We start from the raw sequence: 26,689 nt of genomic DNA, 5'->3' as shown, positions 1-26,689 counted from the left end.
ACGCCAAATAATACATAACTAAATAACTAATCGTTTATTTTATTTGTAACACATTATTCTTCAATAAACCTTTCGAGTAAATTTTTTTTATAACTTACATTTTTTTTACAGAAATATTAAATAAATTTAGAAAACAAAATAATTTCTATAAAAACTTTTTTTATAACTTACATTTTTTTTACAGAAATATTAAATAAATTTAGAAAACAAAATAATTTCTATAAAAACTTTTTACAATTTTAATGTTTAAATTTAAGATTTGTACTAAACTTTTTACCGGCCAAAACTGCTTTATCGGCGAGATTCCAGCCAAAATAAAAAAAAAAAACTATTCCGGTGACACCTTTATCGCCATCGCCAACTATTTCGGCGAGATTCCGGCCAAAGTTTTAAAACTGCTTTACCGGCGAGATTCCGGCCAAAGTTTAACAAAGTGAAGGACAGGGACTTTCTATAAAAACTATTCCGGTGACACCTTTATCACCATCCCCAACTATTCCGGTGATACCTTTATCACCATCCCCAACTTATCCGTTCAACCTTTACAACCCACCACCGGCCAAAATTAAAAAAAAAAAACAAAAATAGACAAAGGAAATATGAAATAATACACTAACCTTTTATGAAAATATGCACCATATAGGTTGATACGTTCGGATCGAGCGATACGAGAGAGACAGTGTGTGTTCTCTTGATGTTTTAGTGTGTGTGTGGGATTAACTTTTAGATATGTTCTCTATTTGGTCAAAGATGAAAAGTAGTTTTGAATCAATGAGGGGCGTATAGGGCAATAAGGGGCGGATATATTTTTTTCTTTTTTAATCTCTGGAACTAAGCATAAGAAAATTAATAATCGGAAAGATTAATGGGTGAAACACTTGTCCCAGTGGAAGGGACGGGTGCATTTAAGGGAAAGGTCACGAGTTCGATCCGGGTTTAGAGGCGGTTTTTTGCATTTTTTTGGGTTTTTTTCCTTTTTAATCTTAATTAAAACTGAAAAATTTATTAAATTAATTATAACAGAAAACTTATTAAATTAATTAAAATAGAAAATTTATTAAATTTATTAAAACCAAAAATTTATTAAATTAATTAAACCGAAAAATTTATTACATTAATTATAACAGAAAATTTATTAAATTAATTAAAACCAAAATTTTATTAAATTAATTATAACAGAAAATTTATTAAATTAATTAAAACTGAAAAATTTATTAAATTAATTATAACCAAAAATTTATTAAATTAATAATAAATAATAATAATAATAAAATAATAACAATAATAATAATAAATAATAATAATAACAATAATAAAATAATAACAATAATAATAATAAATAATAATAATAATAACAACAATAAATAATAACAATAAAAATAATAATAATAATAAATAATAAATAAAAATACCAACAAATAATAATAATAATAATAATAATAATAAATAATAACAATAAATAATAATAATAACAATAAATAATAAAAATAACAATAAAAATAATATATAATAATAAATAATAATAAGAACAATAAATAATAACAAGAACAACAATAAATAATAATGATAACAATAATAATAAATAATAATAATAACAATAAATAATAATAATAACAACAACAACAACAACAATAATAATAATAAGGGGAATTGGCCTGTAATAATCCCACCTTGACCTTATTGGCCATTAATAATCCCACCTCAGAATATTCCCCCCACCAGTCCCACCTTTCACCTATTTTTCCTACAATGGTCCCCCGTTAAAAAAACTTAACGGAGTTAAGCTGTTTTCCAAATTACAAACAGATTTTTTAGGGCTTTGGATCAGAACGATGATACGAGTCCATTGATGTAAAACTTACTTCGAAATGGTGCTCCAAGTGACTTGATTTTGGTTAATTGGAAATTTAAACACCCGAATTGAAGCGTTGTTTTCATCGCTTGGAGCACCGTTTCGAGGCAAGTTTTACATCAATGGACTCGTATCGTCGTTATAATCAAAAGCCCTAAAAATATGTTTGTAATTTGGAAAAAAGCTTAACTCCGTTAAGTTTTTTTAACGGGGGACCATTGTAGGAAAAATAGATGAAAGGTGGGACTGGTGGGGGGAATATTCTGAGGTGGGATTATTAATGGCCAATAAGGTCTAGGTGGGATTATTACAGGCCAATTTCCCTAATAATAATAATAATAATAATAATAATAATAATAATAATAATAATAATAATAATAATAACAACAACAACAATAAAGAATTTCACGAAAAATAATTTGTTAACTTGGCAAAGGTGTTAGTAGATGTGTCATTCGCGAAAAAGAATTTTTTAACTTGGCAAATGTGTAACATCCGCAAAATATAGTGTACGCAACAATTTAAAAAAATATTAATTAGAGTGTTTTATAACATAAAAACCCTTAATTACCATATAAAATTTTTGAAAAAAATTAATTTCATATGAGTCGTATAGGGCAATGAGACTCATATACAACTCCTATAAAAGTGGAATCCACCAGGGGAGGCTTATTGGTTAATGAGACACTCATAAGGTGTCCACCAGGGGAGGCTTATTGGTGAATAAGCACCTTATAGGAATTATATATGGGTCTCATTGCCCTATACGACTCGAATGAAATTAATTTTTTTTTAAATTTTATGTGGTAATTAAGGGTTTTTATGTTATAAAACACCCTAATTAATATTTTTTTTAAATTGTTGCATACACTATATTTCACGGATGTTACACCTTTGCCAAGTTAACAAATTCTTTTTCGTGAAGTTCTATTACTATCTACTAACGCCCTACCCTGTGTAATAGATACATGTACATTGTCACCCATTCCATAGCTTCTATACGTTGGTGAGGTATTTCAAAGTCCATTTCCTACCGACATCGGGCAATCATCCCGTTAACTTAGCAATGATGAAATAGACACCTTCGACATAAGCGATCGATAAAATGGAATGGTTCGGATAAACCTCCGGACCATCGAACCAACGGGAAGTACGTTTGAAAAACACCATTCCTTAAATATGTTTTGGCCCGACGTATCGTATAATAATAATAATAATAATAATAATAATAATAATAATAATAATAATAATAATAATAATAAAGCATATGCACATATTGAGTTGCTCATTCACTAATAATAATAATAATAATAATAATAATAATAATAATAATAAAACCATATGCACATTTAAAAAAACGATGTTATATCTAGTCCCGGCAAACGGGTCGGGCCGGGGGTCGGGTAGGATCTTTGACCCATGACGATATTTTATGAAATGAATTTTGTGTATTATAAAATGTCAAAATTTTTATTTATCAATTATTATTATGTCTTTAATTATTTTTCACTTGTCATTTATTAACCATAACGCAATAAATACACGAAACATCGTTTTATATTAATACACAAAACATGTCATTTTAATACAAAATGTAACGGCTAAACCCTAAACCCTAAATCGCTAACTGTTACATATTCTTAAATTCTTGGAAACTGTATCGGTTATTCAGATCTCTATTCGGTCACCATATTGTTGCTATCAAGTTTAAGGATGCGTTCCACGGTAAACGTGCTTTCCGCTTCCCCATTACCACATGAAAAACCTCCGACCTGATCTGGCGCTCTCTCATTGTTGCAGAAGATTTCTCAGCAACCGGTTCCACAACATGAAGAACCAATCAATACAGAAGGATTTCTCCCTCGAGGTTGCTGACGCAGAAGCATTGTCGTTGGTGGAGGTTCCAGGACATTCCAGTTCACCCTCACAGTCACCGGTAAATATCTACTTCCACCGTCACAAATTGTGGGTGCAGAAGCATTGTCGTTGGTGGACGTTCTGGTGAATGAATCTGGAATATGAACGCAGTTAAGCGTTTGAATCAGAAATATGAACGCAATGTACTTCTCCATAAGGATTACGATACCACCACCGTCAAAACACCGACTTTCGATATCTTGTTAATAAAACATACAATTATAACATTAGACCCGACATCCGAAAATATATTGTTAAAAATAATAAATATAATAATAAAAAATAACATATCCACATTTAAAAAAAAACGATGATATAAGTCTAGACCCGGCAAACGTGTCGGGCCGGGGGTCGGGTAGGGTTACGCTACCACTACCACCACCACCACAGCCACCACCACACCCGCCTAACCACCACCACCACCACAGCCACCACCACACCCGCCTAACCACCACCACAACAATAACAACCACCACCACCACCACAACCACCACCACCACAGCCACCACCACACCCACCTAACCACCACCGCCACCACCACACCCGCCTAACCACCACCGCCACCACTACCACCACAGCCACCACTACACCCGCCTAACCACCACCACAACAACCACCACCACCACCACCACAGCCACCACCACACCCGCCTAACCACCACCACCACAACCACAACCACCACAGCCGTCAATCCCCACCACCACAACCACCACCACCACAACCACCATCACCACCACAACCACCACCACCACAGCCACCACCACCACCACCACTACCACCACCACTGCCGTCAATCACAACCGCCGTCATTCCCCACTACAGTCAATCCCCCACCGCCGTCAATCCCCACCGCCGTTAATCCCCCACCGCCGTCAATCCCCCACAACCGTCAAACCCAACACCACCACAAACGGCGGAAATAAAACCAAAAAATAAAAAAAGGTTGAAGATTAAGCAATAAAATTTGGAATACAAACTAAACTTCATCGTGTGGTCCAGAGTTTGTCTTGTGAAAATCGTGTGGTCCAGAGCGTTTGTGTGTGTGTTCTTGGTGTTTTAGTGTGTGAGTTTTCAAATTTTAGATCCATTTTACCCCTTTATTGAAGTTGGGAAAGTGTTTGTGTTCAATGAGAGTCGTATGGTTCAATGAGCGGCGTATAGGAGTTGTACTTTCCTTTTTGAATTTTGAATCCATGAAACTTAGTATAAGAGAAATAATAATCGGTATAATCAATGGGTGAGACACTTGTCCCAGTGGAAGGGACGAGTGCATTTAACTGGGAGGTCACGAGTTCGAGCCGCGTTGAAACTGGTTTATGGCTGTTTTTTTGCATTTTTGACATTTTTCATTATTCATTTATTTATATTAAAATTAATTCCTTTTATTAAAAAAACAGATTTCATTTTTAGTTTCAGTCAACAATTTTAAATCCCTTTAAAACAATAGTTTTCTTTTATTTTGTACTTATATGAAGCACTTTAATTAAATTTTTTTATAAAAAAATTGTTGCGTACACTATATTTGATGGATGTTACAATATATTTAAATTATATTAAAGAGAAACATTAATAAGTTCGTTGCGTACACTATGTTTCACGGATGCTACACCTAACACAAGTCAATAACTTCTTTTTGTTGAGTTCTATTACTACGTAGTAACGCCCTACCCTGTGCAATACGAGACATGTACATTGTCTCCCATTCCATAGCTTCCATACTTCGGTATATATTCCAAAGTCCATTTGGTACTGGCATCGGGCTATCATCCGCTAACTTAACCATGATGAAATGGCTATCTTCAACATAAGCAATCGTTAAAATGGAATGGTTCGAGTAAACCCGCGGTCCATCGAACATCGGGAAGTAAGTTTGACAAACACCGTTGCTTAAATGTTGAACAATCACCCCAAATTTTTGAGCCACCAACAACCTTGTGTAGGGCAACCACATCCAGCATACCATACGTGCAGGTTCAACATTTAACCAATTTATCGATCGATACACATTTTCGTAACATCCCTTGTCCAATGATTCGAGTATATGCCCCCAACGCTTTTTGTTAATGAACATCTCGTCGAGTAGCTCTTGGCGGACCCATTTCCACTGTTTCTGGTCATACCCCAAACCCATAGCTATGGATCGAAACCCACAGTTACCGTCCGGCTGGGCATCTTTGATATGTGTTATGTGTCTCCGATAGCTAGATGGAAGCCAATCCTTAAAACGCTCGATCATGTTTTTTTACCTATAATTGGCAAAAAAATAAAAAACTAAAAAATATTAAAAAATAAAAAAATGAAAAAAGAATTCTAAATATATGTATGTATGTACGTATGTACCTGTGCCCGACCAACAGCGGAAAGTCTTTATCTATAATCAGAAGTGTATTTTTTTCTTCTTTGCTTTTCTTTGAATGACTACGTCGCACATTTGCCTTTTGAGTGTAGTCGTTCCTCTGTGATTTGGGTTGTTTATCTTTACGTCTCGCAAGGTCTTCATTCTTTTGTTGTTTTGCTTTCGTAGTTGGGCGGCCCCGGGTATGTTGTTGTACCTCAGGCGGTTGATGGTCAGTCATACTTGGATTCAACACCGCTTTCATCTTCGACAACATACTTTTTAACACTAGAGGTGGCTGCGTCTGTAGTTGTTGTGTGAGTTTATCCATTTCCGCCTGAATATTACACTCGTCTTGATTAAGTTTTTCTGTCGAAAAATCAAGTTTTGTCCAGAATTTGTCTATCGCGGCAAGTGGAATTTTGCAACCTGTTTTTCAAGAATCATTGTTAAAACATGAAGTATAATGATGATTATATTCTATGGATCGAAGCATATGTTATAGTTGTTATGTTACCTGTATTTTCCCACCACTCCATCTGACAAGCACATGGCAACTCACAACCCGTAGAAAGCTGGTGGCCACAAGTCCCCCCTCCAGCCCTCAACGCATGTAGCTTCTTCCTCTCGACAACCAATAACTCTAAGGCTTTTTGGGAAACATTACCGCGTAGGTTGTCAAAAATTGGAAATCTGTGGTCCCCCATTTGCACGGACCTACTCTCCTGAAAACAAAGTTTTCTTTGTATCTTTTGTGATGCTACACCTTTGCCAACAAGACACACAAGTCTATGGAGCGAGTTGTTTGGCCCTTTAATGTATCTCTTAAACTTAGAATGCTGGCTTTCAACTCTGTTGGTTGTATGTTGACCAAAATTGGGGACTATGTTAGTCCAAGCTGAAACGAACTTTTCTTTATAATCTTTCAGCCACACATCATACAAATAATCCAGAACATCTGAAAAAAAATTGAATACAATGATTTGTAATGTGTCACACCCCAACCGATGGCGAAATCATCGGCGCGCGGCACTAGGTGAATCAGATTGCTCAAGAGAATCCATAACAACTATATTGCGATAATATTCGTTACATTTGTTATCCCATACTAACAAACAATACAATCACATAAGTTATCACAGATTTCTTGTCCTATCGAACAATTCAAATCCGACAACCCAGATTTTAGGTCAGTTTCTAGACTTCCTAGCTTGATTTGATGTAGACTTCGACTAAACCTGCAACATACGTTAAAACATTGTCAATACAAAAGTATTGGCGAGTATACAGGTTTGATATGTAATAGTATAGTAGATTAAAAGTGCTGCGAATTTCCACATGCATAAACGTAATACACGACATATATACTCACAAAACTGATACTACCAGCTAAGTCCTCGATGCTCGACTCTTCGATGGCATAACTAGACCCCATCGGGCGAAATAGTACTATACTAGTCGTGGTGGGACGTCACGAGTATAAGTCCTAGCATACATGCAACTAGCATCATGTATATCTATGCAAAAAGTTATTCGCAAGTGATAATTTGACCAAATGAATCATTTGTTTGATAGGTTCGATTTATAAGGAACGTATGTTACACCCAAAATACGATAAAAAGGGGTCAAGTATACTCATAGTGCGTATTCGGTTGGATTGACGGGATGATGCCTGAGAATGTCCTGATTTCAGACTAATTACATGAGTATTGGGTTACATGTTAAACGGTATCGAATTACGTGAAATTGGACGAAAATTGAATCGAAGCTGGCCCATTCGGATGGACCGCTCGATCGGCCAGCCTGTCCAGCTGTTTTTTCGGCGATTTTCGCGTGTTCTTCGGTGGTTTTGGTCGAGACGTTGTCGTGACGTGTTGAACAACTGAAACCCCATCAATTCCGACCTGTTCTAACGACCGGGAATCACCCCGTCTCATCAGCACTGGCCGTTTTTGGCGGTTTTTCCATGTTTAACCCGAAATTGGTCGTCTCTTCGGTAGGAATCAGATCCTTGACCAACACGACACTAAGAATGAGTAGAAGGTCGGTCTAAGCTTTGTTTCTACCATTTTTATGTATAGATCTTATGTGAAAACCTTGATTATTCTTGGGAAATCCCTTGGTTCTGAGTTGTTCTTGGTGGAATGAGGCCAACACTTGAAGTTCATAAGAATTCCGTGGTGACATCACTCTGGAACAACTCAAATCCATGGCTGCTTGATTAGAGAACATTGATTTAGACGAGATTTATGTAAAGTTGTATGGAAACCATCCGAATCTGAGTTGTTCTTCATGGGATGACATCACCCTGGAAGAACTCCATGGTGACATCACCCTAGAACACTCCAAATCCGTTGATTTCACGGTTAAAAGTCGAGATTTGAAAGGTGAGAAGATGAAAGATTGCATATAGATCAAGGAAGTACAAGATTTGAGTTGGAAACTTACAAGAATCGTGAGAAATCGAGAGATTAAGGGGCTGGAACGTCTTGGTCGAGTAGCAGCAGCAACAACAAGTGTTTGGGGGTGAAGAGGGGGGTATTTATAGGCAAGGAAGGAGAGAAAATGAGGAAAGGCGGGCCGGATCGGTTGGCCCGTTCGGTTGGCCGGCCCAGCCGACCGGCTGGCCTATCCGATCGGGCGGCCCAGCCGGTTGGCTGTTCTGTCCGATCGGCCGGCCCAGCCGATCGGCTGGCCTGTCCGAACGACTGGCCCAGCCGTTTGGCTGGCCCGTCCGTACGAAAGCCCTTGGTCCTCGTTTTTGGTGCGATTCGACTGTTTGGGCCATATTTTCATATATTTATATAATTATTTAATGATTTATTATAATTAATCACAAAAGGGTCGTATATACGTATATATATATATCCAATATTCGGGGCGATGGTCGAGTTACGCGTGCCTTCGAGTGCGTTCTTCGACGTGATGTGCCACAATGATTATCGGGGTACTACTTGCTCGTGTTGCCGTCATCATCACGATGGCTGGAGACATGGTACTCTCTTGATAGTCTTTGTTAGCGTTGTTTGTTTACGTTTTGACACCTCACGGATATCGAGGAGGGTAGATTAAGCCCTCACTCAACATCCTCGTGAGTGTTATGATTTATGAAAATAGCTTGTAATGGCGGTAGAATATGCGTAATTATTCGATTATACTTCGATTTAGCGATATATCTTATATAGTTACATTATGATCCGAATCTCTGGTGCTAGGCGTAACGAGTGTATCGAGTAGTAACAACGCACGAAAGTGCGGGTTGTTACAGTCTCCCCTGCTTTAGGAAATTTCGTCCCGAAATTAATCCATTAGTAGGGTCGTAAGAGTTGATGCGAATGAGAGTAGTGATTAAAAGCATCTAGATAAGCGAGCGATCGATTAAGATTCAACGAGCGAGAGTGATGAGAAGATACGATTCGAACGACCAAAAGCGGTAACACACACAAAAGTGATTCCATAGCGTTTTAAACTTACAGATAATCGATTACTCAACGAAGACATTTAAGAAAATCTTCTCATGGCGCGGCGTTGTCTGCATTGATGTCCATACTAGCGCTATGGGAAGGGTTTTTGTTAGTTTAATAAAAGATTTTGAGTTATACATTTTAAAAGAATTCGGCGGCAAAATAAGTTTTAAGAAAACTTTCCTACAACATGGGTTCGAGCTGAAACTCGATTGTCGAACCATCGTTTTCGGGAAGAATAATTTACGTCGGGCCCCACGTGGCACTTTCCCACGAAAGTTTGTTAATATGATTAAAACACTTATATATAGGAAGTACCAGCGGCGTATCCACCATGTTTTGCCCATATTACCTCTGTTTCGTGAGGCGGTGTCACGCGCGCCGATAAGACACCGATAGAATTTTGATCCCTCGGTCCAAGCAATAGGATGCTAGACCGAGTCTTGAATAGAAGTGAATTGGATGCAGACAAAGCGTTGATAGCGAGTGCGAGTAGTTCGATGACGCGAAACATTGATATGGCACGCTGGTTTAGATGATGATTGATAAGCGATAGCGAATGACGCGATTTTTTTTTATTCGACTAATGCGATTTCGATTCGTTCCCACGTAAAGACCCACATGGCATGTTTCCACGAGAGTTGCTAATGTGGAAAACACCACGTTTCCCATATTAGTTTGTCCCGTGAAGCGATGTCATGTGTAACGCCCTGCTTTTTCATACTTTCCATAGTTAGAAAGCTCGACTTGTAATGCTATTTTTGGAAATCTTGTATTATTGTAGTCGTCTTTTCGTTGTAAAATCCGAGACTTGGACCATAAATAAAATTCGTATTTCTTTAAATTCACCATCTACATATTCATACATGTTCATACGTTCGAATTCATTGTACATCGAATCCTTATTTGTAATTCATACTTATACGATACTTATTCACGATGCATGTCCATGCTTGTCCTTAAATTGTTGATACCTAGAAACCTCTAATAATATGCTTATTTATACAACGGTTAATCATCTAATATGTGACATATACTTGTCACTTACAAACATGTTACATACTTGTACATTACACTTTTTACCTAGTTAAATCATGTTTTATTTCATATTTTACCTTGTTACAAGTTAGGGGAAACATTGTTGCATATTATTACACAACTTCATTAACAAAATTACTCGTTATAATGTTTTAAAAATAAAAAAAATAAAGAAATATGGCAGCCCCAATTCAGCAAAATTCAGCCCCATATAGTTGGGTTTTGTGGGCTAGTTTCAAGGTGTAACCCCTTCTAAACACTTCCAAAGCCCAACCCATTGAAACCCTAATCCTTCCCCCTATAAATACCACTTATAACCAGCCTCCCTACCACTTTTGCAACACTAAAAACTCTCAAAACATCCTCCAAACCGTAGCTGAAAGCAAGGGCTCGAGCAGATTGACACCCCTTCACGAAAATGAGCATAACTCACTCAATTCTTATCCGATTCACTCGATTCTTTTTCCTACTACTTTGTATTGACCTTATCTACGTTTCCATGGGTTTTTCATAGTAAATAAGTCCTTGGAACTCCGGCAAAAAGGCTCCAAAGTCCACTGATTGTCTTTGTTTTCATGAAATCCTTGTTATTTCTTACCAAACTTGAGTCTATCTCATCTCAAACCTATGTCCTAATGCTTACAACCTCACTTATGGTTGGTTAAGCTTAAAAACAAGGTTGAGACACTATAAATCAGAGGTTAAAACCTCAAATACTTTCTGTTTTGTTAGGGTATTTAACCCACAAATCATGTCAAGCTTAGATCTTGATGAATGAGTGATTATGGAACAACTTGGGTTGTCCTACATACAATCCTCACATGATTTGATGATTTCTCTATAGTTAGGTTGTTTATGTTATTGTGCTAATCCTAGTTCGTGACCCTCCTTGGTTGTTTTTACATCAAGTGAAGTGGTGAACATTCAAGGGGTTCCTAAATGGAAGCATGTTCTTCCTACCCCATACATGACATCTATGATAACACGAGGTGCCTAAATGAAGATCCTAATCTTCTACCTCCTACTTGAATTATTGGACTAAATAATATGTAGTACTTAACCTAGATATATATATACGCTCATTCGAACCTTTGATGTTGAACTTGTGTTTATATGTTAAAGTAGTAGAACATCACCTAAGACCTAAACCTTGTTGTGATTCTTATGGGTGTTCAACTCATGAAAACATTATCATAACCCTTGTGGTTACCAAGTGTCATACAAGTGTTAAGTGTTGAAGATGATTATTTTCACATGCTATTCTCATATCTTACTTTTATGTTGTTTTAAATACCGAATCTCGACTCTAAGCATACTTGAACTTTAACCCTACACATTCAATCTTCTAACCTCATCAACTCGTCAATAATTGGATAATTGGAAAGCATATGCAAACTTTGTGAGTATACTCGTATTCCCCTTTTTACTTTTACCACTTTTGGGGTGTAACATGTTTATCTATCAACAAACTTACACATGAACATTTTGCTTAAACACATGAACATTCCTATAACATGCTTGTATATGTGATGGCTTGATGCTTTAAACTTGGATTTATCTTATGTGTTGAATTTATCATTAACTTCGTACGAGCCAAACCGTGACATATGTAGCGCTATAGGATTAACGACCCGCCTCTTTATCTTCGGTAATGTCATGAGCATATTGCGTTTTCTTGGTTTGATATGTTGGACACATACCATATTTAAATGTTCATCTTGAATCACATGCTTGCTATGAGGAATTGTTTAAAACTTATCTCTTGCTATGTATGTATCAAACTTGTATACTCGCCTTTGCTTTTGCATTGAATTGTATTTTTAAACATGTTACAGGTTGACGATGACGATGCTATGAAAAGAAGTAGCGTTGATGCCTAGATACACATATAGACGTTTAGGTTTAATATGTTGTATCAATTTTGCTTATGTTGTTATGTATTACTTTTGGAACTTGTTGTCATTTGAGTTTGTGTAATGTTGACTATTTGAAGTTATGAAATGAAATTGGGATTATTTAAATATTGTCACAAATAGTGTTATGATGTCTCTAGCAATCTTCACACTTCGTCTCATCCCGATGTTTCCGCCATTGGTTGGGGTGTGACAGATTGGTATCAGAGCCATAACTATAGGGAATTAGGAAAAGTAGGAATGCTTTAGCCTAGTCTATAGTTTTAGAGCCTTATTCTTATGTTTTACTTGAAACTACTTGCATGCTACCTTATTTGCTCTTATTTATTCTCTTTTGATCTTTTAAGCATATATGTCGCTTATGTGTTAACACTTGACATGCTATACTTGCTTTATTATGTGCTAATACATGTTTTATTGTCCCACTCATTATGTGCTATTTTTAATATGCTTCATTGTGAGTTTATATTTGTTGTTTATTCCTTTAACATACTCTTTCCCTCATGCATTTTACTCGACTATTCTAAATCTGTAAACATTCGAGACGAATTCACCAAAATAGGCGTGAAACCCACAATTTGGTGAACGACTCTCAATCTACATATTCTTTTTTTTTTACACGAGATATCGCCATTAAGCTAGGAGTGAAATCCACATCTTAAAGGTAAAACTCAAATTTCAAATTCTAGTGGACCCTCGTCAACATGTCGAAATTAAATTTTGACCCGACGAGTACCAACCACACTTAGGATACGAAATCGTCAAGTTAGGGGTGAAACCCGCACCTTGTCGACTAGTTCCACTCCTTGGTATTTTTTTTTTTATAAATCCCGCCAAGTCTCAAAATTTCGATTGATTTGGGACATGTAGTAACCGGAAGGGTAAATACCGTTAACCGACTTGTCGGCGAGAGTATTTTACCTATTAGGCCAAAGCATGCTCCTCAAATTCAAAAGACTTTTCGACCACTTTGGTTAGTCAAAGTTCCGTTTTGGAACCATCCAAATTTTGATCAACATGTGTTCCTAATATTTATTTTATACGATGCAATCTTTCAAACTCGAGTATACTTTCGATATTCTCTTTCCATGCACACAACATATTGAACCTTTTCCATACATTTATATATATGCATGATTTCACATAATTTAAATTCATATTCATTGTAACGACGAGTGGAGACATATCATTAAGATTGGAGTGATTTCCTTACCTTGACGATTAACTCCACTCCCCTTTTCTTAAAAACGACCTCACCAACGAGTTAGGGGTGATTCCCTTACCTAGGTGATCGTTACCAAAACGTCTCTTCAAAATACCTTATGATGCAAACTCGATCATATTTTATACCCAAATTGTTTATCATTATTCAAAATACCCACTCATACCGATTTCAAAATGCATTGTTTTATCAAACGTACTTCTTATTCTACAATCTATTTTCACTTAACTCATATACGCGAGATTCATAATCATGTCTTAAAACGTTTTATTGCTCGAACTTCAAAACCTTACGAAATGCTACCTATCAATTTAATCGGCTCAATGAAACTCTTGCCCATGAACTTCATATTCGACTTAATCACTAAAACATGCTCACCTTCTACTTTTAATCAAAATCCAACCAACCTTTCTCAAATACTTATAAGATCTTATAGAAGTTATATGATTGTTTTACCAAATACCCTTTTTAACATCAACAAATCATTTGTTAATTTTTTTTAATCACTAAGTGCTTTTGCTAAATTTCTCTTCTAAGAATCCTAGTTTTCACAAGAACCTCCTAAATTCATAATTTCATGTTTGATGAAACGAACTTACTTTTTAATGAAAACCTTTTTCCTACACCAATTTACAAAACACGTGGGCAAGAAGACTTTATAGGGACCGACCATTTTTTTCGAATTACGTAAACCCTTTTAAACAAAATTAGCATTTCTATTTGTTACAAAATACGTTATGCATAACCAACGAGTACTTTATGTTCCTTTACATATACAACCTATATTCTACCTTTCAAACCAAGCTCAATCTAATTTTGATTCGACAAACTCAACGTTTTGTTTAAACAACTATACATGCACATCATCATACACATTTTAGTCGATATCTCGCGATAACATCATTTATGTCGTTCGTATCTACATACTTAACCTTTTTTTTCCGCAATGTCTCAACGTACAGTATATACACAATATTTATTATTCATACCTACACCTATGTTCATACGTTTATGCTTGTACTTATACACATACTACTTACACGTTTATGTTTATGCTCATACATACATGCGTATTCATACTTAAACTTATGCTCATACTTTCATCCATACTCATGATTCTTACATTCGTACCTATACGCGAGGGTAATCCAATTTGCTTGCGTGGGTCCCATACATACTTAAGCATGGACTTGCTTACATACTACATTCTTACACGTGCACATTCTAAATTTTTATGTATACCCGGATTCATACACAACTAGTACAAGCTATGCAGATCATGCGACGATCAAAATAATCGCGGGTGCACACGGGATTATAGTGATAGGCGTATGAGAACCATAGAGTGTACTACAGTGTATGGTAAGACACGGAACGTAACCTGACACCGAATACGAGACAGACGTGACATGGTCAATACATGGTGGATACGCCGCTAGTACTTCCTATATATAAGTGTTTCACCATGTTACCAAACCGTCGTAAAACGTGCCATGAGAAATTCAGTGTTTTGCAGACCCTTTGACCTAATACAAACTTTAAATAACTCACAAACGCATTATATCCGATTATCCATGACGAGACTTCTTCTTTAACACGCTACTTTCGTCTATCTAATACTTATATCATTCATATACTTGCATTCATTTAGTGTCAATTGTTCACCCCATACTCCTATTATTCTCCATTATCCTTTCTTTCATATGAACCCCGTTCGCAATCAAGCTTGTTTAAACATTCAAATCCTAACTTATCTCATTTCCTTTAAAAACGTCTTCCTATTCTTTAATCTTATGTAAATATACTTAGTATACCTTTAACGCGTTATTCAAAGTACCAAATCTTTTCGTTACTCTCAATAAACAATTTTTACGAAAATGTGATTTTTGTACTATCCTTTAGACTCCCCATGCAAACTACCACACTTTTCATCAAAATACTAAACGCATTATACGAAAGTTATACTTCTTGGATATCATATTTTAAAGATACCTCTCCATTCTGGGACATTCAAACTTATTTAAACTCCTTTGCCTATGCGCACGCATACACGTTTTACCTATGCTTAAATGCCTCAACTCATTTTAGTCAAACAAATTCCTATCCTATCGTTCTTCAAAATTTCATACTTTTCTAAACGTTTCAAAACTCCCAAGTCTCGATTCTTTTAGCCAAAATGCTTTTTCTCCAAGGTCTTCCTCTTGAATAAATTTCGGGACGAAATTTCCTAAAGGAGGGGAGACTGTAACGCCCTGCTTTTTCATACTTTCCATAGTTAGAAAGCTCGACTTGTAATGCTATTTTTGGAAATCTTGTATTATTGTAGTCGTCTTTTCGTTGTAAAATCCGAGACTTGGATCATAAATAAAATTCGTATTTCTTTAAATTCACCATCTACATATTCATACATGTTCATACGTTCGAATTCATTGTACATTGAATCCTTATTTGTAATTCATACTTATACGATACTTATTCACGATGCATGTCCATGCTTGTCCTTAAATTGTTGATACCTAGAAACCTCTAATAATATGCTTATTTATACAACGGTTAATCATCTAATATGTGACATATACTTGTCACTTACAAACATGTTACATACTTGTACATTACACTTTTTACCTAGTTAAATCATGTTTTATTTCATATTTTACCTTGTTACAAGTTAGGGGAAACATTTTTGCATATTATTACACAACTTCATTAACAAAATTACTCGTTATAACGTTTTAAAAAAAAATAAAGAAATATGGCAGCCCCAATTCAGCAAAATTCAGCCCCATATAGTTGGGTTTTGTGAGCTAGTTTCAAGGTGTAACCCCTTCTAAACACTTCCAAAGCCCAACCCATTGAAACCCTAATCCTTCCCCCTATAAATACCACTTATAACCAGCCTCCCTACCACTTTTGCAACACTAAAAACTCTCAAAACATCCTCCAAACCGTAGCTGAAAGCAAGGGCTCGAGCAGATTGACACCCCTTCACGAAAATGAGCATAACTCACTCAATTCTTATCCGATTCACTCGATTCTTTTTCCTACTACTTTGTATTGACCTTATCTACGTTTCCATGGGTTTTTCATAGTAAATAAGTCCCTGGAACTCCGGCAAAAGGCTCCAAAGTCCACTGATTGTCTTTGTTTTCATGAAATCCTTGTTATTTCTTACCAAACTTGAGTCTATCTCATCTCAAACCTATGTCCTAATGCTTACAACCTCACTTATGGTTGGTTAAGCTTAAAAACAAGGTTGAGACACTATAAATCAGAGGTTAAAACCTCAAATACTTTCTGTTTTGTTAGGGTATTTAACCCACAAATCATGTCAAGCTTAGATCTTGATGAATGAGTGATTATGGAACAACTTGGGTTGTCCTACATACAATCCTCACATGATTTGATGATTTCTCTATAGTTAGGTTGTTTATGTTATTGTGCTAATCCTAGTTCGTGACCCTCCTTGGTTGTTTTTACATCAAGTGAAGTGGTGAACATTCAAGGGGTTCCTAAATGGAAGCATGTTCTTCCTACCCCATACATGACATCTATGATAACACGAGGTGCCTAAATGAAGATCCTAATCTTCTACCTCCTACTTGAATTATTGGACTAAATAATATGTAGTACTTAACCTAGATATATATATACGCTCATTCGAACCTTTGATGTTGAACTTGTGTTTATATGTTAAAGTAGTAGAACATCACCTAAGACCTAAACCTTGTTGTGATTCTTATGGGTGTTCAACTCATGAAAACATTATCATAACCCTTGTGGTTACCAAGTGTCATACAAGTGTTAAGTGTTGAAGATGATTATTTTCACATGCTATTCTCATATCTTACTTTTATGTTGTTTTAAATACCGAATCTCGACTCTAAGCATACTTGAACTTTAACCCTACACATTCAATCTTCTAACCTCATCAACTCGTCAATAATTGGATAATTGGAAAGCATATGCAAACTTTGTGAGTATACTCGTATTCCCCTTTTTACTTTTACCACTTTTGGGGTGTAACATGTTTATCTATCAACAAACTTACACATGAACATTTTGCTTAAACACATGAACATTCCTATAACATGCTTGTATACGTGATGGCTTGATGCTTTAAACTTGGATTTATCTTATGTGTTGAATTTATCATTAACTTTGTACGAGCCAAACCGTGACATATGTAGCGCTATAGGATTAACGACCCGCCTCTTTATCTTCGGTAATGTCATGAGCATATTGCGTTTTCTTGGTTTGATATGTTGGACACATACCATATTTAAATGTTCATCTTGAATCACATGCTTGCTATGAGGAATTGTTTAAAACTTATCTCTTGCTATGTATGTATCAAACTTGTATACTCGCCTTTGCTTTTGCATTGAATTGTATTTTTAAACATGTTACAGGTTGATGATGATGATGCTTTGAAAAGAAGTAGCGTTGATGCCTAGATACACATATAGACGTTTAGGTTTAATATGTTGTATCAATTTTGCTTATGTTGTTATGTATTACTTTTGGAACTTGTTGTCATTTGAGTTTGTGTAATGTTGACTATTTGAAGTTATGAAATGAAATTGGGATTATTTAAATATTGTCACAAATAGCGTTATGATGTCTCTAGCAATCTTCACACTTCGTCTCATCCCGATGTTTCAGCCATTGGTTGGGGTGTGACGTACCCTAATACTACACAACTGCGATGACTCCCAAGCGATGAACGATGATTTGAATATCGATAAGCAATAGACCCTGATAGATGATAAGTGACGATTGTTGCGTTGCGAGCGATATGCGATTCGATTGGATTGAATACACCACAACCATTAACTAACATTAGCCCGCATGGCCTTTTTCCACGAAAGTCAGCTAATATGGTTAAAACATCACCATGTTTCACCCTATTAGTTGTGACAACTGGTAATTAACGGCTTCTAATTACGCGATTAACAAACGTAAGTCGATAATAAATAGTGATTAAAGCACGAATTAACTTAATTAGGTTGTTGGAATCTCTAGGAACGCCTAATCGACTTTACAGCGTGTGTATGACGATCTGCGGAGAAACCGTTGAATATTAAACGACAACGAAATGAAATCGTACAAAATACTGACAACGCTGAAAATTACGAATTTTGTACGCGTAGTTTACATTTATAAATCTAGTTTTTTTTATCGAATTTTCCGTACCTCCGAAACATCACAGACGCATAACGATTCGAAAAATGTGACTTTGTCCGTGATTGACGAACGGACACAAACACCGACTACCGACTGTATTTTACATGTTTTAAATCAAAAATTTTAATTTATGACATTACGGAGAAGTCGGGTTTTGGATAACGGATTCGTAGAAACTGACGGGCCACTTAAAAATATATGAGATGGGCTTGCGGGCCTTGGCCCAAGCCCATTAGAAACCCTACCTATTTAAATGACACCAACCCTAGAATCCATTCATTTTTCAGCCCCTACCTTCATTTCTTTTGTTCCCTCTCATCATTTGTCTGCAAAAATATCTTCACAACATCAGTTCCATCCAAGATCACTCTCTCACACACACACTAAATTACAACCAGGCTTCTTTCCCTTTCTCGATCTCTACTGAAGAACATACACCTCCACATGTCTCCACTCCCTCTCTCTCGTGAACCTTGCCGGCGACCAGGAGTCGGATTACCGGCCGGCCCATCAGCTTGGACTCCGGCACCCACACACCTCCCTTCTCTTCCGGCGACGAACAACACCCCCCCCCCAAATCTCGCTCCTCCCTTCTCGTTCCGACGATGATGTTAATGTCGCTGATGTTGATGATTATGACGGTGAGATGTTGGTGGTTCTCGGTTGAGTTCGGGACCGGTCAAAGAAGGCAACGGTTCGGGTCAAACAAAGTCAAACCGGTCACACGTCAGGTTGACTGGTCAATTCTGGTCAACGAGAGTCAAGGGCAGTCAACGGGTTGGTGTCGGGTCAGAATTCTGTTCGGGTTTCGTGGCACGGTCGGTTCTGGTCAAACTCAGTCAAAGCACGGTCAAAGCTAGTCAAAGTTTGGTTCAACTCGGTTTGACTCGGTCAACTGAGTCAACTCAGTCAACGAAGTCAGTCGGTCAACATCAGTCAACACGCAAGACCCGGTAAAGTTTAGGCGTAGCGAGTCGTTATTACGCTAGTTTACGTTAGATTTTAGACTTATACGCGACCCGAGATCGACCCGAATTGATTAAATATTAGTTTATTTTTGATATACTTGACGAAAAGTTTTGGCATATTTTGATTAAATATATTGTTTGCGACATTGTTGAATTTTGACAAAATGACGACAACTTGAGTTGTCGGGGTTATTCCAAAAACAGAGGAAACTCTGTCCGATTTTCGTTAAAAACCCGAAACACGAAATGTAATATTCTAAAAACGACACTTGTTGAAAAGCCGAGTTTTTGGTTATAAAATAAACATATAGATATATTTATTTTGGTGACGTTTTACGAATTCAAAAACGAAGTTATAACGTTCCATCAAACTTGAATTACTACTTAATAAAACTCGAGGATTTCTATAAAATAGATATAATTAATTATATTTATTTCCAACGTTTAGAAACATCGAAACCCATACACTTTTTACAAATAAATATAATTATTTATTTCGAACACTAATATTTCGAAATACTATTATACAACGAATATAATGTTATATTTATCCCAAACTTCGGAATTCGGGATTCACTTTTTCAAACGTTTAACGTTCGGAAATTATAATATAAGTATAATTATTTATGTTTTTCCGTCGTCTAGAATCCGAATTCTTATAAAGTGAATATATTGTTTATATTCGTTTCAAATATCAAGTTTTCGAATATATATATTTATACATATTTATTAATTCCCATCCTACGAAAACAACGGTATATTACCGCATCATATACGACACAACAAGACGCGCCTTTATCCGTACACATATTTCTATTCGCGACAACTAACACGGCTAAATAAATATATTTTATATTTATAGATATAAATATATATATGTCCAAAATCACTCGAAAACTAAGTGGATCTCGAAACTTAGTTTTATCCCTATTATAAACGGGATCAATTAACCATAGAATGGTTATTCTAAATCAATATAGCACCTTAATAGAATCGTTTAGTTAACGATTCGGTAGAGCTCGGACACGTAGTTTGACTACGTTATTTTATTAGAAAACTTATAAGTATTCCTTCGTAGGAATGTCATAGTTGCACACTAGCTAATTCATGTTCTTGGAACGACACTACGGAATCACGCTAGGCTAGCATTGCACATGGAAGTCCAGGTGAGTTCATAACCCCCACTTTTTACTGTTTTACATTTTTATAAATGTTTTCGGGGGTGGAAAGACATGCAAAGTTTTGCAAAGTTAAACTATATTTCGATGAACGAAAACTCACATTTCTAAACCAATTTGAAATTAAATTTCAACAAACTCGAATGGTTTACGAACAATTTATACAAACATACCGGTTTTACAAAACGTGCATGATTTTCATGACTAGTGACAGGAATGTCCTAGTTACTACAACGGGACTGGGTTGTTCTGCGTACGAACAACGAGACAACCCAATGGGTTTATGTCCCCCTTTTTCTTTTGAAATACATATTAACTAGGGTATGATTAAGCTATGGAATGAACTCTTGGATCACGTGCGAATAGGCGCTAACTTAGGCACCATTAATCCTTTTAAGGACCACGGAACAGGGGGTAGATCTATCGGGTACGGGCGAGCCCCACTCACGGTCCTTGTGCGGCCACTTAGAGTGCTTTTGTGTCCCTGTCGAAGTGAATCGACACTTAAATCGTCTACCGGGTTGAGTGCTTCCTATGTCGGCACACATATTAATGTCTTAGCTACACATTAATGATCAACATGTTCATAGACGCATTACATACCTACTTATAAACTGAACTTTCAAATGTTTTTAAGATTCATTTGATGTAAACTCACAAATACATGGATTTACAAACTTTGGTAAAGTTTTTCAAATTATACCTAAGTAAGAGGACGCGCTGATCCTGCTTACAAAGGTGCGTTTGGGCTCGGCCCATTCTCTCTCGTCCAATGCACAAAGACTATTGTGGGCTAGACTCACAGTTTTTCATATATCATGCCAAGAAAATAATTTTACTGTATTTTCTCAACAACTTTGAAACCGGTTATCAAAAAGATTTATTTTAAATCTTTTCAAAACAAACTATGAACTCGCTCAACTTTATGTTGACTTTTTCGCATGTTCTTTCTCAGGTGGAAATTTTCAAAATACGGAACGGTTGGAATAGGAGAACCCACGGGATTTCGAGTGCTTAGCGGGCGTTCATTGTTTAGAAGTCTTAGCTTTTTGCTTCCGCTGTGCAATGAAGATACCGGTCCAGTCACGCCAAGCTCTGATATTTCGGGGTGTGACAGATTGGTATCAGAGCTATAGGTTTCAGCGAATAAGGTTTCTGTAGAGATACCTAGGCTCTAACCTCACTTTCCTCTGGGGACTTAGATATCAAGAATTGAACACGTACAGAACGCCTAAGACTCGAATATGGGTTCCAACCGTTGCCAAAACAATGAGCCAACTGTTTTGATTTTAAACATACACAAGTGTTGTGTTGATACACAGTGCACGAAACAATTACACACAGAAAGCAAGACTTTGAGAGCTACGGTAACACACATTTAGGACCTCTGGAAAACTTATGACGGAATTCATTAAAGGTCATTACGTAGGAACTGTGACTATTAACTCGAGAAAACGCCATTATATTACGTTGTCTATGCTATCTTACTTATCCGAGCAGGTAACCTACGCGGAACGAAACGCTAGTGCACACGTGCACATGAAACTTAAACTATACGTCAACGGACGTCGAAGTACATCACACACGACTTTTGAGGTAATGCCTTTAGAAAACACACTTGGGCACGACAACAATGATGCTATTTCTGTCGGCGAGAGAATTACTGCTCGAAATGCAACAATTTGCCACGTGATCCTGCAAATGACATGAATCACGCTGAGGTACGTTTAACTGGTATCTCACAACAATCTATACTTACTCTAATGATACTCACAACTATTGGCGCTGCAAAAGAAGTCATATGTCTTCGCATTCCCCCTACTTCATTCATGGCGATTATGCTACGTACAACATTCTATGGTAATGTCACATAACAACCAATCATCACATGAACTTCCAGGTAAAGTCCTTAAATTTCTTTTGTTGAAATTTTGACTTCTTGCATATAGTGAGTAGATTTTTGCGTTTCTACTCCGCCTAATGGTCATTGCATCACCAAGATTTTATTTCATGATAGCGAGCACTCATTGCTTATTTCTTGACAAATTCGTACGCTACACATGCATTGTTTGCTACGCATGTTGTTTCACTTCTAATGGTTGTTTTGTCAACATCTCATATATTATTTCGCTATACTAAATCTTTGCATTGTATTTTAGACGACCCGCATTATTGCAAAATGTTGACTCCTTGGTATCGAGTCAACGGATTTCTTTGAAAACTCATTTTCTTTTTAGTGGTATACGTGTTTTTTTGTTGTTGTAACCATGTCGAAACTTTTCTTATCGAGATATGAATTCATTGTTGGATTATGTTTCAACCAAGTTCAATTGATCGAACTTGTTCGTAATATATATTCAATTCAAGATTCCATGTGATGGACTTGTGTCCTCATATTCGAAATAATTCCAACAGGCACTTCATTTGTATCGAATCATAATAAGCTTGTTTGGTCTTCGACTTCGTTGAATTGTTTCCTTGATCACGATCACCTTGTGGCGACGTACTCACAAATTTGAAGCTTGCGCTAATCTCGTTTGCACACATCATGCACGAATTTAGTTATTTATTTATTTGTTTACTTGTATTAAATCCGTTTTGCTGAATTGTCATATTACAGCGGTCTTAACACACTCGTGTGTTAAGATAATGGTACACAAATCTATGTCATATTTCGGTGTACCTCTTTAACGGTTCTTTCAGTATCGATCGAACATCTTGTGATATTCATTGCTTTCCATCTTCGATCGAAAACATTATTTATTTGCTTCATTTTCAATTGAAAATCCTATGTGATTTGTTTGAAACAAACATTCGGATTTACTTCATTGAACCTTTCATCTGATTTCAAAGACGGTGAACTTGTTCGGTCACCGCTATTGTTGAATTATTTTATTCACTACGACACCTTGTGGCGTCAGTATAAACTTGTAGCTTGTGCTAATCATGAACAACCATTTCATGCGAAACTATGTATGCTTCTTGTTTAACAAATCATTTAAATAGTCTTAATACAACTATGTATTAAGATGATGATACACCAGGTTCGGTTGTATTTCAGTTCGGTGTATCCTTGCAATTCGATAATGTCAACACATTGATTTTATTCATTTAACGGTTCGATTGATGAACATTTTCATGTCTCTATGTCAAACGAATTTGTTGAATTCGAGTTTCATTCATACAACAACCAACGCAAGTTTCCGTTGGTAGTGAATTCTATTGTCTCAAAAATTGATTTGCATATTGTGAACGTTCAATTGAAATTCTAACACTGGAAATTCCTCTTTTATTGAACCCCGTAAACTTAATCACATTGGTGATAGTATCACTATGCTTTGTTCACTTGACATTGATTTCTGGAACAAACTCCGTTGAAACGTTGGGTTCTTATTGATGCAAAATGTCCTTACATTCACGTAATCTAAATAAGTCTTGATTCGATTACGCGGTAATCCACATTGGTATTATTGGGACTTACCTAGGAACGGAACAACTTTGAGGAGATAACATAGACTAAATTTCGAGGACGGAATTTCTGCAACAGGGGGGAATGTGACAACTGGTAATTAACGGCTTCTAATTACGCGATTAACAAACGTAAGTCGATAATAAATAGTGATTAAAGCACGAATTAACTTAATTAGGCTGTTGGAATCTCTAGGAACGCCTAATTGACTTTACAGCGTGTGTATGACGATCTGCGGAGAAACCGTTTAATATTAAACGACAACGAAATGAAATCATACAAAATACTGACAACGACGAAAATTACGAATTTTGTACGCGTAGTTTACATTTATAAATCTAGTTTTTTTTATCGATTTTTCCGTACCTTCGAAACATCACAGACGCATAACGATTCGAAAAATGTGACTTTGTCCGTGATTGACGAACGGACACAAACACCGACTACCGACCGTATTTTACATGTTTTAAATCAAAAATTTTAATTTATAACATTACGGAGAAGTCGGGTTTTGGATAACGGATTCGTAGAAACTGACGGGCCACTTAAAAATATATGAGATAAGCTTGCGGGCCTTGGCCCAAGCCCATTAGAAACCCTACCTATTTAAATGACACCAACCCTAGAATCCATTCATTTTTCAGCCGCTACCTTCATTTCTTTTGTTCCCTCTCATCATTTGTCTGCAAAAATATCTTCACAACATCAGTTCCATCCAAGATCACTCTCTCACACAGACACTAAATTACAACCAGGCTTCTTTCCCTCTCTAGATCTCTACTGAAGAACATACACCTCCACATGTCTCCACTCCCTCTCTCTCGTGAACCTTGCCGGCGACCAGGAGCCGGATTACCGGCCGGCCCATCGGCTTGGACTCCGGCACCCACACACCTCCCTTCTCTTCCGGCGACGAACAACACCCCCCCCCCAAATCTCGCTCCTCTCTCTCTCGACGATCGGATCAGTTCGGCTCCGGAGGCACTCTTCTCGATGATGACTGATGCATTTGATGCACCTATTGAAGATGATGAGGGTGTTAATGGCAGTGGTTGACGACGGCTAGAAGCCGTTTGCTTTTCCGGCTGTCGTATCTCACTCCGGTTCCGACGATGATGTTAATGTCGCTGATGTTGATGATTATGACGGTGAGATGTTGGTGGTTCTCGGTTGAGTTCGGGACCGGTCAAAGAAGGCAACGGTTCGGGTCAAACAAAGTCAAACCGGTCACACGTCAGGTTGACTGGTCAATTCTGGTCAACGAGAGTCAAGGGCAGTCAACGGGTTGGTGTCGGGTCAGAATTCTGTTCGGGTTTCGTGGCACGGTCGGTTCTGGTCAAACTAAGTCAAAGCACGGTCAAAGCTAGTCAAAGTTTGGTTCAACTCGGTTTGACTCGGTCAACTGAGTCAACTCAGTCAACGAAGTCAGTCGGTCAACATCAGTCAACACGCAAGACCCGATAAAGTTTAGGCGTAGCGAGTCGTTATTACGCCAGTTAACGTTAGATTTTAGACTTATACGCGACCCGAGCTCGACCCGAATTGATTAAATATTAGTTTATTTTTGATATACTTGACGAAAAGTTTTGGCATATTTTGATTAAATATATTGTTTGCGACATTGTTGAATTTTGACAAAATGACGACAACTTGAGTTGTCGGGTTATTCCAAAAACAGAGGAAACTCTGTCCGATTTTCGTTAAAAACCCGAAACACGAAATGTAATATTCTAAAAACGACACTTGTTGAAAAGCCGAGTTTTTGGTTATAAAATAAACATATAGATATATTTATTTTGGTGACGTTTTACGAATTCAAAAACGAAGTTATAACGTTCCATCAAACTTGAATTACTACTTAATAAAACTCGAGGATTTCTATAAAATAGATATAATTAATTATATTTATTTCCAACGTTTAGAAACATCGAAACCCATACACTTTTTACAAATAAATATAATTATTTATTTCGAACACCGATATTTCGAAATACTATTATACAACGAATATAATGTTATATTTATCCCAAACTTCGGAATTCGGGATTCACTTTTTCAAACGTTTAACGTTCGGAAATTATAATATAAGTATAATTATTTATGTTTTTCCGTCGTCTAGAATCCGAATTCTTATAAAGTGAATATATTG

The 26,689-nt window shown here is 36.6% G+C and overlaps 1 protein-coding gene across 1 annotated transcript; it reads right to left on the bottom strand.

Annotated features, from left to right (window-relative positions):
- Positions 1-5,378: 5,378 nt before the first annotated feature.
- LOC118485761 lies at positions 5,379-5,900 on the bottom strand. The gene has a single exon (XM_035982199.1). It carries the CDS (start codon positions 5,898-5,900, stop codon positions 5,379-5,381), a length of 522 nt encoding a protein of 173 aa, XP_035838092.1.
- Positions 5,901-26,689: the final 20,789 nt, after the last annotated feature.

Source organism: Helianthus annuus, chromosome 13 (genome assembly GCF_002127325.2).
Source record: "Helianthus annuus cultivar XRQ/B chromosome 13, HanXRQr2.0-SUNRISE, whole genome shotgun sequence".
Lineage (NCBI taxonomy): Eukaryota > Viridiplantae > Streptophyta > Magnoliopsida > Asterales > Asteraceae > Helianthus > Helianthus annuus.
The sequence above is the reverse complement of the archived record's forward strand: the minus strand, read 5'-3'. Positions and strand labels throughout refer to the sequence as shown.